We start from the raw sequence: 15,008 nt of genomic DNA, 5'->3' as shown, positions 1-15,008 counted from the left end.
ACTGAAGAAATGGATTTGTTGTGGTTGTGGGTTTTTTTCCTTTTGTTTTCCTCTGTGAAAAGTTTTGCTGTACATTAATTGTTTTCTTCTAGAACTGACGTAGTAATTAGTATTGTGGATAAATTACTGTAGGCAAGAAAACTGTATGGGTAAAAGATGTTCACAGCTAACTTTATTTAATTCCTTAATTGATTTTTTTTTCTTCACTGCAATAACACATTGCAGTTATTTTACTTACATTCATGCATTCTGCTTGAACACATATTTATCTTCACTATTTATATATAACCAACAATATTTTCTTCACTAAGTTTAATTTTCCAAAGACCATCTGAAACACCTGAACTATAATAAATACTATTTTCTTCTGAAAAAGGCAAAAAAAAGCTTTATTGATGTGAAATAAGAAATTTGGTACTTTTCTGAAGGTTAAGTCAGATGCCATTCCATGCGTTTGAGGTCCGCAGCTTATAGCCAGCAATAGGTTTAACATAAAAAATTTAGTGCTGTCCTGGTATTTGCTGACAAAATTAAGCTCAAAGCTCTTATTGTTTCCATACAGAAGTTTTCTGAAACAGCATCCATTTCTAAAATGTGCCAAAAACATCAAGTAGGGAAGAAAAATAAACTATTCAGCAGTGAGACTTAACAGGTCATTCACTTCATTTCACATCGTCTTGAGGAGATCAGTTTCTTCTCGTAGAACAGGATGCAGTTTCATGAGATGAAAATCTCACTGTTGGGAAAGAGGTTTTTGTATCTGCCAAAAGCAGAACTGCTGATTATCACCTTCACCCTGGCTCTGCCGTCTTCAGGCATGACCTCTACTTCCTGAACTGTTGCTTCTTTATAGAGCCAACTGTAAATGTAAAAGCATATTAGCATCTTAAAAGTATGACATATTGCGCAAAATGTGATCTTTGCTCTAGGTCAGAAGGTTCCTATCTAGGTAACACTTTAAAAGATTAAATGCTTTGCTTCACTTCTCTAATGGGGCTATTTTTTATCAATAGGTCACAAAAAATTGGTAATTATCTCTGTTATTCTTAACAGAGGAAGCAGATTAAAATCAATATGATATGACTTGAAAAGCTTCAGACATGAATGATTGTTTCATATTTCTCCAAATCTTTCACATGATTCAAAATTATTTACCTTAGTTGAGGTCCCTCTAAATTGATATTAACTGTTAGAATCTTCTTCCCTGTTGCTGTCAGTATTTTTTTCTCTATTTCTTGTTTCAGTTCCTCTAAACCATACCCATGCAGAGCAGAAACAGCTAAAGCATTTTCTTCAGTGGGTTTATACCTGAAAGAAAATTAATTGCTAGCACATTTCTTCATAAAGATTAGGTTGTGAGAATATTCCAAGCACGGACAATTTAACTGAGTTACTTTGTACTGACACCTTCTACAGAGGCCACTTCTTGTACGACTCAAGTGATTTCTTTTGTAATTAAGAGATAATTAATTCTTTTTCAGACCATAGTTACATATGTAAAAGACTGAGAAACACTATTAAATATACTCTGAAGTGTGGGATCTCTTTTCTACACTAAGAATTAAAAAGATTCCAGAACATAAGAAATGTTTAAGTACACTTAGCATCTCTTGCTTACCTTTCTGTCAAATCCACTTTGTTATGAACTTCTACTATTGAGTCCAGTAAATGGCTAGGAAGATTGAGATTCCTCAGAACTGACAGAACAGTTGCTTTCTGGAGGATGGTTTCTGGATGAGTAATATCCCTCACATGAACTATCAGATCCTAGCAAAGATCAATATACAACACCAGTTACTAGGTTGTAGCGACTGTATACCATTTTTGCATTGCTAATTTTTGTAAAATATCTTCCTATCCATTTGGTAATACACTGGCAGATTAGCACTGTAAAATTAACTACTAAAACAATATTAAACTACTCTTTCTTAGACCATGATGGAAGAAAATCTGCAGCAGCTTAGTCTTCCACCTCTAGTCAGAACAAATTGCTTCCCACACACCTGACGCAAATGTTGTCAGCCAAGCTAGTTACAGAACCAGATTTCAAATAGTAACTGATACATCTTCTTCAAAGCCAAGGCTTTGAAACAATAAGGCTTCAAAACCACTGGAGATTATTAAAAAGAGCGATCTCTTGAAAAAAAGCTTTCAGAAGAGTAATGGCTGCAAAACTGTTTCAAAAACGAAGTGGAAAAAACCTCAATTTAACTTCTAATTCTATTTTTACATTCAAAATATAGAATATTATCCTTATGCTTAGCTTCTAGGATACTATTACTGATGCTTCACTAAAAAGCTTTATACAAAATTTGCCAGTTTCAAGTATATATATGTTTGCCATGATAAAAATCAAGCAACTAAACTCACCATTTGCATTCAAATTGTTTTATCATCTTTGCTCAAGACATTGCTTTAAACATTTGAAAAATAATTAGAAGTGACAAACAGGATGGTTTCAGCCAGCTTTTGAAAGCCCTGCTATTACATGGTTAAATCTAATCTTTAGCAGCATTTTGGTATCTAGCTACCACTGAATTCCATTACCTTTCATATACAGGGTTTTTGTTTAAATCTCTGTGTGTATGTATGCAGCTTTACACTCTGTTATAGCACAGGAAAACAACTTTAATGAGAAAATAACTGCTAAAGTACATTTCTATTTATTACATGCTGCCTGCATCACATCACAATCACCCACTTCTAGTTCTACAGGAAACCTTAAGTTAAAAACAAGGAATTTCAGATGCTTTATTTCATTTTTAACTCCCAGGAAAGCTAACCTTGACTCACTTAGATGCACTGTTCAGATATTTTATCAGAAAAATCTGCTTTATCTGGTTTAAGTATCATGGAGATGGACACATAAACTCCAAATAATCTCTTTCTGAAATCCCTTCATAGCTGTATTTTCTGCATAAATAAAGTATCAGAAAATTAGTTTAAAATATTTACATCATTATTTCAGGAGTATACTATAGGCAGCCAGATACTTTGCTAAGAACAGAATGCAAATTAACTTCCCCTGTTTTGAAGGGGTGAGCATTACCTAAAAGGAAATTAATTTGATGCCTCAATTTTTATAGTTGACTACTTACTGAGTAAGCCACTTCTTCTAGTGTAGCTGAAAATGACTCAACCAGATTATGTGGAAGATCAGTCAGAAACCCAATGGTGTCAACATAAATAACTGCCATATGTGAGGGCAGATAGCCAGCATGGGCTGTAATATCCAGAGTGGCAAACAGCTGATCCCTGGGTTGAAGTCCTGCTTCCCCAGTCAAGGCTTTGATCAAAGTAGTTTTTCCTAATTAAATAAAAAATGAGAATATTTTATTGGCTTCTTGCAAGTAAAATTTAATTTGCAAGGGTCAGGTGAAATGTATGATGTAACATTTATTTTTACATCTACTTGAATTCTTTAATTGTAGCTTGTGATCAGTTACCTATATGATGTTAGCAAATCCAAAGACAGTCTTACATTTTATAACTTGGAATAGGGTTTAAGGTCATGTATGTAATCACACACTGGTATCTACAGCTGTGCTTTGAAATCACAAGATGATCAAAGACTCATTCGACCTGCAAAGTGACCTACCTACATCTCTCACCTGTAAGACTCTCTGAAGAGCACTGCCATGACAGCATTAGGAAGCATGCACTTACACACTCCTCAGTGCTTCTGTTGTCAAATGAAATAATTTACTTGCTAAATAAAAAAAATAAAGACAAGTGCTAATAATACATACCTTATTAGGCTGAGGAGTTTATTGGGCATTTCCTCATGAACATAATACTACAGACATTTATTTGACTCAATGAGCATTTCACATAATTAGTCATTAAAGTGCTCATTATATAGCCTAATTAAAGTATTTCAATTATGTGTATGACAAACTGTTTTATATCTATCTATATCTATCTATATCTATATCTATATCTATATCTATATCTATATCTATCTATATCTATATCTATATCTATATCTATATCTATATCTATATCTATATCTATCTTCAGTTGGAAAAGTGTGGAAGTATAACATTTAAGAAAAACATACACTATAATCCAAATTTTTGAGTGCTCAAGTCATAACAAAATTAGTGCAAGACAGGTTTGTTTTTTTAAAGAGGTTAAATAATAAAATGAAATTGTCTTAAGATAATCCAACCTGAAAAAAGTGTCTAGTCCAAAGTCTATTTATGCCTTGAGTAACAATTCACTTGTGTAAGCTAAAAACCAAACCAAACCAAAAAAAGTAGGAAAAAACCCTTTATCTATATTTAGATTCTTCTAGGAACGCATCTCAGAGTGCTACAGATAATCCATGAAAAGCTACATTGTTCCTTAATCAGGTTTCTCAGATCAACAGCCAACTCTTAATTGTTTTCCTATGCCTCAAGTCTTCATGGTGATCTAAACACCCGTGTTCTTTTCTGTATCCATTCTGATCAAGTAGTAGAGATACATATAAAGGGACATTAACATTACAGTCTTCAGCACTGTATATAAAATCTTTTTGGCACAATAGGTGCTAGGCATAACTTCAAAACTTGTCTTGGAGACTGAAAAAAACAAGGAGCTTAATTTTCTTTCCTAACTACATCCTAACTGACAAATATTCATTCACAATTAAAAAAAACTAATTAAAATACAAGGCCTATACACACACAAATGAGAATCTGGCTAGAGTTTCTAATTAAAAATTAGACAATATATGCTCTTTTGTGCTATGATTTCAGGAGGTTTTGCTTACCAGAGTTGGTATAGCCCATTACTGAGACAATTGGGAACTCGCATTTTCTGCGCTGAGCTCTAAGTAAAGCTCTTTTTCTCCTTAGTTTCTCCAGGGCATTCCTAATTTTAAGCTCCCTTTCTTTTAAGACACGATTCTGTGTTTCTAGAAATGTTTCACCTGAAAAATACAAATGAGTAATTGGCAGAATAGTTTACAAGAGAACCTGTAAAGCAAGCGATGTATTTGGAAATCAACTGAGTTAGCACTAGGGCTTCTGAAGTTAAAAATAAGCCACTAAGCCTATGTATTCTTGCCTAAAAAAGTGAGTAAGTAATTATAAAACATATGTTAACCACTCTAAAATATCCACGTACACTTATGAAAAATCCCTGTGGCAGCAAATAGTTTATCCTTCACCACTTACTGACGAAAAAGCTTGACCAGTACAGATCCAAATCTTATCATTTAACTTACTTTCCAAAAGATTTTTGTACATTTGTTTAATTAGATGCAGAACACTGCTTTTCCTCCTGACCTCCTCCAAATAAAATAAGATGCAACTAATTTTGTTTAAAAGCCATGGAGAAAAAAATCTTCTAAATCATGAGAATATTTAGACTTTACCTGAGCCCATGATGTATCTTGAACCACCTCTCTGCTGATCTCGCTGAGATAGCTCATTTTTCAGATTTGACCTGGCAGCAGAGTAACAGTTAATTAGAAGCAATTTTTAAAATCCAGTTATACCAAAATACCTAAAAATTGTGAAGCAGTAGTGTTATTCTGATAGCACATATAAAACCACTAAATGATTGACCTGTAAATAAAACCTCCTCATGACAAGAAGCCTGGATAAAAAAACCCAGATTTTTCTGGCTCAACTGTAGCTTGAAAAAGCATACAACTCTCTTGGTAAATTATAATTGCTACTCTGAAATTTCAGAGAGCCAAATATACCTCAAAAACATCCACATAACTCACACCAACTGCCATGTACACATTTCTATGCCACAACACAGAAATATGGAGAATTTAAATACAAATTAATCTTTCTTGTTTATAGCTTTCTTTATTAAACTCAACAATTTTATATATGGGATATACATATCCAATTCCTACATAATCTTGCAATCCATCTTGTGTCTTAGAAAGAACCAGGACCTTTTAATGAAAAATACATTTTGTAAGATTATTGAACACATTCTGGTTTTGCCTGTCAGCACTGCAGAAGCTTAAAATAATGACATTATAGTAAATAATTCTGTGCTCTCATCAATCATTGAACACCCTATGTATTTTTTCTGTACAGTAAATATTGCTAGGTTTTGTTACTGTAAAGAAAGAGTCACTAAAACATGTAGATAGGAGTATGTGATTTGCACAGCCCGAGGTACCTGAGAAGTGGAATTTCAGCCAGTGCTATCTGCAGTTTTGCTTCTTTCGTCCGGGCATTGCAGCGAAAAATGTGAAGTACCACGGTGTATCTATCAAAGACTGGCACGCCCCAGGCACCTTCCAGTTCTTTCTTTAGCCATGTAAGACAAAATAATCGAGATGTCTTCTGTCCCCCACAGTATCACTAGATCAATTCCTACACAGCAAGTACAGTTAGTTAGCTGATGGACACTTGAACTCAGAGGATCTCAGGATTCCACTGCAATGGATGGGCAATCATTATGAGCATGCAAAGTAAAAATCTGGTTGACTAGAAAGAGAGGAGTTAAAGAGAGTTTAGAGAGTAGAACTTTATGTCTAGACCCATCAAATTCAGTGAGAATCCTTCCACTGCCCTTCATGGATTCTTGCAACAAGTCTTACAGCGTGTCTCAGAATCAAGAATGTCAGTAGCTAAATCCTTGTAAAAAATAATTATGAAATATTGGAATAGGAAAGACTAGGACAAGAAAAAAAGATTACTAAGACTTTCAAACAAATAGAGAGGAATACAGGAAAATTACTTAATAGCAAGCTTTTAATGAAACACTTAGCCCCAAAGCAACCTGAACCCCTCATTCTTGCTCTAATTCAGCAAAAGACACTTAAAATATGCAGTAGCTCCCTTACACCATCTCTAAAATCCAGAATGCTTGTATACATATTCTCAAATACTTTCTTGAATCAACCCTGTTTAATTGCTCTTAAGATCTATATTCGTGAAAAGAAAACAATTTTTTAGCAAATCTAGTACTAAAAGAAGAACTCATACTATAGTTTTCCTAAGAACTAGGAAATTGAAATGAAACATTTTCAACTTCCCTTTATCAACAAATAGAAGCACTTGAATAACCATCTGTTAGAGATATTTGTCATCTCTTCATTTTATAATCAGAGAAAGCATTCAAAGCTACCAGCAAAGCATTAACATTTGCTTGCAGAGTTTGCATACACTTTACACTTCGCATGATGCTGCACATAATAAAAACCCAAAAAAGTTTTTATTTTGGCTTGTCCAAGAATATCTGTAGTTCATGTACCACATAATTAATTCATGTACTAGTTGTTTACAGTGTTAAAATACTGGAGCATTCTGCACCTCTCAATGCTTCTCAAGTTAGGATTGAAAGTTTAAGTATTTGAAACATTCAGCTCTAAGCTTGCTCTGAATTTACACCTCATATTCAAAATACAGTTCAGCATCCACAGTATAGGGAAAAAAATATGCCATCCATTATAAATATAGAAACTTGAGTACATAGATAATCCAAAATATTGACATTTTCCATAACAAAAGCTGTGTTAACACCATAATTTTGTAAAAAACCACCTTGAGTAATGTTTCCAACATTTTAAATAGGGCCAGTGTCAAATGTGGGAGCAGAGTCTATAATAAATTATACTAAGCTGCTGTGAAATTTCATGCACAAGCTGGAAACATATATCAACTGGACAAATGCAATAGGTATTAAGATTCTTTTCAATAAAACTCAGTCCTGGTGCTTTATATATTAACATGTACAAATACAAAATTTTAAGTGACCACTTCTCCTAACACCAATAGCTTTCAAACAATACTGATGCAAATAATATGATTTGGTATTATATTTAATTACCTTTGTTAGTGAAGATATTCTTTCCACATTCAAGAAGACAGCTGTCACATGGGGTAATTTTTTAATCTTTTCTAAAAGATGGATAATGATTGCAAAATACAGTGTTAAATGTCAATTCTCTTTTTAAAATGCCCAGACTATAAACCATTTTGCACTGAGCAGAATGCTCATAAAACATCAAGTGACACCATATTCTTTGTTCATACAGCAGTTGTAATTGCTAATTTAGTACTGTGCCAAGAACAGCATGAGTTTCACTTATGCCAATCACGTAAGTTTATGGACTAAGTTGCCTCACACATTTTCAGTGACCAGGGGTTATGTCTAGTCTGCATTGCTTTTGTAACCTTAAAAATTCTTTCAAGTTTTCCTGCAAACCTACATGATAGATAAACAAAATTCTCCCTCTCTTCAGCTTTCATACCTATCCTTGAACTTTTTGGCTGCAAAAAAACTGTTTAGAGTGATGCTGAAAGATCTCAGTCCTTACCTGTCAAAACCTGAAAGTTTCCTTTGCCGAAAACAAATTTCTTTTTGGGATTTTTTGTAGGAATAATTATTTTATCTAAAACTGTCCAGTTCTGAAGAGTATCTACAAGAGCAACAGCTTCGGCAATCTGTAATTCAGCTTCAGAAACATAATAAAAAAAAAAAAGAAATATATATTACTATGTACCATCATAAGTCTTCTCAGATAGTAAATAACTACAGTACATGCATGAACATGGAAAGACTATGCTATACTGAAATTCTTTTAATCTCTAGCAGAACGAGCAAAGTGTTTTAACCTCTATGCAGAGTAATTGATCAGTTTGATGCAACTTTATCACACAAAGCATCCTTCCAACAGTATAAATTATTTCTGTGGTTGTTGGCTTAGGAGAATTTTTAATTGTATTGTCAGCTTTTCCCCTCAGTAAGTGAAATTAATAACTAGTTGGAAAATCTACTATTTCAGATGAGCACAAAGCTACACAATTAACACTTTGGTGTTTTGCAGCAATAATTTGGAAATTACTAATACAGCTATATCCTGCTGTAACTTCACAGCCACTTTTTCTTAAAGGACCTAAACTGGTTTGTGACTTGCTAAAACCAGTAGATGTGAATCCTCCATTCTGGTTCATCAATTACTTTTGAGTTTTTAACATCTACATTGCAAAGCTATGATTTTTGAGGACTTTGTAAAATCACAAAGACTACACAAGAATATCAGATCAGCAATTCTAGTCTTGGTATACCAAAGTTTTCCTCTTCAGAACAAATTTGTAAACTTTCCCTAGACAGCAAAACATAATTTATATACTAAATATGTACACTGGTCCAAAAGAGAACATATTTTTAAAGATAATCATGATCCACTATTTCCTCATATTGTTCATGTTTTTTTGTAAAATACAGAGATGTCCTGTTGTATCTGTGGTGCTTCAAAAATCATTCCAAAACATTTGTTCAGACTAAAGGCTCTTCATCTGGAGGGCCGAAATAAATGGAAAGGGACCACTGCTATTCTGTATATTTGGACAGAAAGGTGCCTTCTTATTTTACCTACTTCTCAGTTGTGAAATTATGTCACGTCAATCCTAAAAAGGTTAAAAACTTTATTCTGCAATTTGAAAATTTGTTGGAATTAGCAGCACGAATAAAACTAAACAAGATTTAGGTTCATCACATAATAAATTGGAATAAAAGAATAAGTACATACAAACTATCTCTTGCCATCCAGAAGAACATGGACAGGCTCAAGAAGTCAAGGGAAAACATGGAGCAAAGAGGGCAAGGTCTTGCATCTGGGTCAGGGCAACCCCCTAGGATATTGATACAGGCTGGGGGATGGACAGCCCTGCTGAGGAGGACTAGGGGGTGTTGGTGGATGAGAAGCTGGACATGACCCAGCACTCTGTGTTTGCAGCCCAGAGAGCCAAACGTGTCCTGGGCTGCAGCCAAAGCAGCGTGGGCAGCAGGGCCAGGGAGGGGATTCTGCCCCTCTGCTCTGCTCTGGTGAGACCCCACCTGCAGTGCTGTGTCCAGCTCTGGGGTCCCTAGCACAAGGTAGTCATGGACTTGTTGGAGCAGATCCAGAGGAGTGTCACAAAGATGATCAGATAGGTGGAACCTCTCCTATGAGAAAAGTCTGGGAGAGTCGATGTTGTCCAGTTTGGAGAAGGCCTTTTTACAGCCTTTAAAAGGGGCTTATAAAAAAAGATGAGGACAGACTTTTTAGCAGGACCTGTTGCAATAAAATGGGGCAGTGGTTTTAAACCAAGGGATTTGATATAAAAAAGTTTTTTACAGTGAGAGTGGTGAAACGCTGGAACAGATTGCCCAGAGAGGTGGAGGTCCTGTAAACATTCCTGTGAACATTCACAGCCAGATTAGACAGAGGTCTAACAAGCTCATCCAGTGGAAGACGTCCTGAATCATTGCAGACTGGATGACCTTCAAAGGTTCCCTCCAAGCCAAACCATTCTATGATTCTATACATAAAAAGCCAATTTACAAGGTGCTTTAATCCTGTATATTGCAACCTTCTAATTAGAGAGGTCTTCAAAGAGAAGCATCAAGTTCATAATGTGTCTTAACTGTGTGTGATTGTGATTAATGCTTATACATTAGCTAGTTACAATGATTTCTGAGAGAAACCTAATAGTAGTCCTACCGAAAGGTCCTTACAGGGGAATTACTAGTGCATCATTAAGTACGTGTACAAAAGAACTTAAGTCCCCGAGAGGATTTATACAGGACTTCATCTTCACTGCACTCTCCTCTCTGGACAGGAGGGTATTGCTGCTCTCCAGCCAACTTCTGGGCAACCCTAAGGCCAAAGGACTCCAGCCCACTGGACAGGCAGTACGGCTGAGGGCAATTAACATTGTTCTAATAAGGGGGACACCCGACTGTTTCCCTGACCAACCTAAAATACACTCAAATACAAAATACACTCAGCACGGCTTGCAAGCCAAAGCACAGACCTGCCAACCCTCACTAATGAATCCTTGTCCTCTAAAAAGCTGACAAAGATGGCAAGAACGCCCGAGACCTTCCACCCAAGGTTGTACTTTGCAAGCTGCACGTCGCGCTGTAACAGCGGCTCCAGCTCACACTAGCGGCACAGGCACAGGATCAGCTGGGATGGAAAAGACCTCTGAGATCCTGGAGTCCAACCTGCGACCGCACACCACCGTGCCAACAGCCCGCGCCATTCAGAGCTACTATCAGTCTGTTGTTACACACGCCCAAGACCAGCGACTCCACACTCGCAGGGCAGTGCATTCCGACCCCCTGGGTGCGCAGCTCCCCGGGACCCGCCCGCCGCAGCCCCGCACCCGTGGTGAGCGGCGACTTCTGCGGGCCCCACTTGACCGCGGGGTGCACGATGGCAACGCGCTGGGCGCCGGGCCCCGGGGCCAGCGGAGGCGGGCCCAGCAGCGCCTCCAGGGCTGCCTCATCCTCCTCCTCCTCCTCTTCTTCCGTACCGCGGCCAGCGCCCGCCGGCCCGTCCCGCGGCGCCCTGCCGCCCGCGCCCGGCGGGCGCAGGGGGGCCCGGCGCGGGGCGGCGGCGCTGAGCGGGCGGGCGGGCAGCGGGCGGCACCGGGGCGCGCCCAGGGCCGCCGCCGCCCGCCGGCAGCGCAGCAGCACCGACCACGAGAGGCGGCCGGGCCCCATCGCACCGCCAGCCCGGGCCGTGGGCAGGCACCGGCCGCGGCCGCGTCTTTCCGGGCGCTGCGGAAGCGCCGCCGCCCATGTGACAGCGCTCCCCGCCCCGCCGGGCCCAGCGCCGCCGAGATTGACGCCGGGCCGCGCCGGGCAGCGCCCGGGAGCCGCTGCGGGGTTGTCGGTAGGTTTAATTTCTTATTGTTTCATCCTCTTCTGCAACCGGGGGGAGGGGGGGATGGAAGGGGGGACTGTTTCTGCCCTGGTTTGCCTGGAATTAAGTCTCTTTGTGTGCCTTTCTTGACAGTTTTCGGCCTCTGCTCCGCCCGCAAAAGCTGAAGGGTTGTTAAGTTTTTAACACACTCGATTTCGGGGAAGTTTCCTCAGAAGGTCGTGACAGCTTGTTTGAGCTGCTGAAATATGTAGCGGAAATGATAGCCGAGCCCACCGCAGCCAGTAACCTTCCCAGCCAAAAGTAAGACCCGGCGCAGGTTGCCTGTAAAATCTATTGGCGAATTCGGGTGCTGTCCCTGGGGTTTGTGCCGTGCAGATACCGCGGCATTCCGTAGTGTGCATCTCAGGGAGAAAGGGGAAAAAGGGGTTTGCTGTGCATTGTGCTTTGTTACTAATAGCTTAATTTTATTTCCTTTCCTGTACTATTTAACGTCTTCTTAGTGTAGCGTTTTATGCTGTTGGACAGGGACCTTGGCTTTGCAAGCTATTCTGTGCCTTATTCGCCACAGTGCACCTTACAAAAAAAAAAAAAAGGGGCACATTCATTGTCAGTGCATGTGTTTCCTTCATTGGAAAATCTGGGGATGCTGAGGGGGAAGAGTGCTAAGTAATCTGCAAGCTCCCTGTAGGCGTTATTGGGGGCATTGCTTCTGTACATTTTGTATTGTTTTTATCAGGGATCCATCATCTCTTCTTCCTTTTATAATGTATTTGTTAGTCATCTGTTGAGATGAGATAAAGTATTTATATAATTGTTTACACAATGGCAACTAGAAGTTACACTAGAATAAATATAAATATATAAAAGGTAAAGTTAAAACATTTGTGCATTTCTTGTTTGGTTTCAAAGAGTGAAACTTCTTAGGTGTCCACTGTTGTGCTTTGAACTCATTGCAGCCTAGACTCTTCTGATCCTGTCACGTTCTGGGCCTGTTTGTTCCACGTGTTTTGCTTCATTATGCTCTAATGAAAGCTGAGAGTTGTAGCCCATGATGACATGTATAGCTTCCCATATATTCCAGTGTGTTTCATCTGAAACCAGCTTTTCCCTTCAGAAGTGTTAGGCAGGCACATGGCAGTTGCTTAGTGGAGCTTCTTGTATTGCTTCTAAAAGATGAACCAGTTGTTTTGAAATTTATAATTTAAAAAATTTACAGGTAGTATTCTTTCAGTAGCATAGATTAATTGTGCATAGTTTCTTGTACATAGCAAAAGGAATATATTGCCTCCTTGGTACTTTTCTTTTCAAGTGTGAGTCACCAAATTATTCTAAATGTTTATTAGGATAAGAACACTGAATTCAGACGTTATCACAGTAGTATTGTGTCTGAGTATTAGGTGTGAGACTTGGCTTCCTTTGTACTTCAGGTGTTTTATCTGTAATACTTCAAAGGATAATACTGTGGCAGGAACATAAAGTAAAAATGAGTCTCTGAGCCATTCGTAAGAGGGTATAAAGGTAGAAATGGAAATGGCATTCTGCTTATGCTTTCTTACTGGTTTCTGATGGAAGCAACTAAATGGCTGAGAGTTGTTTCTTCCAGTGCATGGAGCAGTGAATGTATGCATGCAGAAGTGCTCAATATGCTGTAGAATAACAAAGGGAGGAAAAAAAACACCCAGCTAGTTCAAAATTTGTCACCATACCATTGCACACCTATGCTTGAGAAGATGTTAAATGGAGGTATGTATAGGGATTGCTGCAGAAGTGACCCCTGTGTCTTCCCCAGCTAGGTACAGTAATAGCTATGTTTTGCTTAAGAAGATTTGAGGATATCTGAATTATTTTAATAGTTTCTTCAACAGAAATGTAGTTGTGCAAATGGAAGTTCCATTTAAATATTCCATTTAATTGTTCCATTTAAATATCCCATTTAATAGTGGTTTCATGGGGTTCAGTTTCTACGTGCTGGTCAAGTTTCTGCAAATTGTTTGTATATGCTGTGGTGCACTGATAACCAAAACAGTTAAGAAACTAAATGGCTTATTAGTATTTAGTGCTTAGTTAAATTTGGTAAATGCTTAAGATAGATGTTTAGCTGCATGTGTAACAGGTACTCTAACAGGTTTCACCCCAGATATGCTTTATTTGGCTCAGCATGATAGATCTGTAGATCTGTGGTCTTCCCACTCTTGGAGCTTTGGCTAAGCTTTGCTAAAATACTGTTCCGTATGCCAGGCATTTCCTTACTTTATTGGGCCCCTTTTGCTACAAGTACATTTTTTCTGGCATAAGAGACTAAACAAGTAGCACAAGGCCAGTAGATACTGTCCAGAGTGCTGTCCTTCAGGATATTTTTGGGAAAGAGAGTTGTGAATTAAACCTTCAAAGAAGTATGTTCTAGACAGAGATACTAAAAGCAGTACATGATCAGACAAGTCCTTGATGGAACTGTCCTGTGGCAGTTCTAATTCTTGAATTATTTAAGTGTTTTAAACCAACTTGGACTCAAATATAGTTGCTATAATCAAATTAAGTGCATTTACCTTCATTATGGGATGGAATAAGTTGCTAAACTAGTACTTGTAAACAATTCAGAAAAGGTTTTGAAGGTGTGGTTGAGTGTTATGTTGAGGTACAGTGCAGAAACTGGTAACCTGTGTTACTATGGTGCTGGCTGGCACCTGAGTTGTAGTTCCTGCGAAACAGTGCAAGTAAAAACCTGTTAGTCCAGCCCCACAGTGATGCATTCTGCTTTGAAATCGAGAGTGAAAGGCTTTAATCACATAGGAGAAACAGCTCCTTGCCAAACATGATTGCATTCTTTTTGGTTTTGTGGTCCGTAGAAGGATCTGAGAAGCACAATCTGGCCTGAGAAAAGTAATGCATATTGCTGTCCCTTGCTGTTTGTCCTTGCTGTTTGAGCTGGGAAGTCTCTGGTAGTACTTGGGATACTTAATCTCTGTGGCTCACAATTTTAAATCAAAGAAGACAATTGTAAACTTTTGTGAGTAATTGCTTATAGAATGCTGACTCAGCTGGGAGTATAGTTTATCCCACTCTTCACATGCAGAAGTCCAGATGGCTGGTATAAGGATTGGTTCATTCTGAATTATTTTCTCTCTTTTTGTCTATCAAACACTGTGGCATGTTTTGAACTTTTCTATAACTAGTAATTAATGGAGTTTAACTTTCATGGGACATTTCTCTGTAAGGAAGGTAAGCATATGCATAATTGTATTTAGAAATTTTGTGGTTTTGTGCAATATTATATAGAATTTTTATAGGAGTCTTTGGAAGCCTCATTCTACATCACTTCTTGATGTGTCTCAGTAGATAAAAAATGTAAACAGAGACATGTTTAAATAAAACCTATCTGCTCTTACCAACA

General features: G+C 38.2%; 2 protein-coding genes across 8 annotated transcripts in view; one reads left to right on the top strand and one right to left on the bottom strand.

Annotated features, from left to right (window-relative positions):
* Nucleotides 1-146: 146 nt before the first annotated feature.
* GTPBP6 (GTP binding protein 6) lies at nucleotides 147-11,454 on the bottom strand. The gene is made up of 10 exons (XM_021546658.3): nucleotides 11,115-11,454; nucleotides 8,279-8,416; nucleotides 7,789-7,859; nucleotides 6,133-6,263; nucleotides 5,363-5,433; nucleotides 4,757-4,915; nucleotides 3,099-3,307; nucleotides 1,619-1,767; nucleotides 1,156-1,308; nucleotides 147-859 (listed from the first exon to the last, which is right to left on the bottom strand). The coding sequence occupies exons 1-10, from the start codon at nucleotides 11,452-11,454 to the stop codon at nucleotides 718-720; spliced, it is 1,563 nt and encodes a 520-aa protein (XP_021402333.2). The 3' UTR covers nucleotides 147-717.
* An 18-nt stretch (nucleotides 11,455-11,472) lies between these two features.
* LOC110479395 (cohesin subunit SA-2) overlaps nucleotides 11,473-15,008 on the top strand; it is a 58,429-nt gene continuing 54,893 nt past the window's right edge. For 4 of the 7 annotated variants that reach the window (XR_014949439.1, XR_014949443.1, XR_014949437.1 and 1 more), the window contains exons 1-2: nucleotides 11,473-11,626; nucleotides 11,750-11,917. Coding sequence is in view for 1 of the 7 variants with exons in the window: in XM_021546678.3 (XP_021402353.2) it covers nucleotides 11,874-11,917 (44 nt within the window). In the remaining 6 variants the exon portion in view is untranslated. The other 3 variants (XM_085557106.1, XM_085557098.1, XM_085557111.1) reach the window with 3 other exon arrangements.

The sequence above is a fragment of the Lonchura striata genome, chromosome 1, assembly GCF_050655825.1.
Source record: "Lonchura striata isolate lonStrDom1 chromosome 1, ASM5065582v1, whole genome shotgun sequence".
Classification (NCBI taxonomy): domain Eukaryota; kingdom Metazoa; phylum Chordata; class Aves; order Passeriformes; family Estrildidae; genus Lonchura; species Lonchura striata.
The sequence above is the reverse complement of the archived record's forward strand: the minus strand, read 5'-3'. Positions and strand labels throughout refer to the sequence as shown.

What these genes read in the sequence shown, in the direction of transcription:
- GTPBP6 (XM_021546658.3), bottom strand. Translation starts at nt 11,454, where the DNA reads ATGGGGCCCGGCCGCCTCTCGTGGTCGGTGCTGCTGCGCTGCCGGCGG. An exon ending in TAGAAGAAGTGGCTTACTCA is followed by an intron (nt 1,768 to 3,098) that starts GTAAGTAGTCAA and finishes GATCTTTGCTAG; the next exon opens with GATCTGATAGTTCATGTGAG. An exon ending in TTAGAGGGACCTCAACTAAG is followed by an intron (nt 860 to 1,155) that starts GTAAATAATTTT and finishes TTACATTTACAG; the next exon opens with TTGGCTCTATAAAGAAGCAA.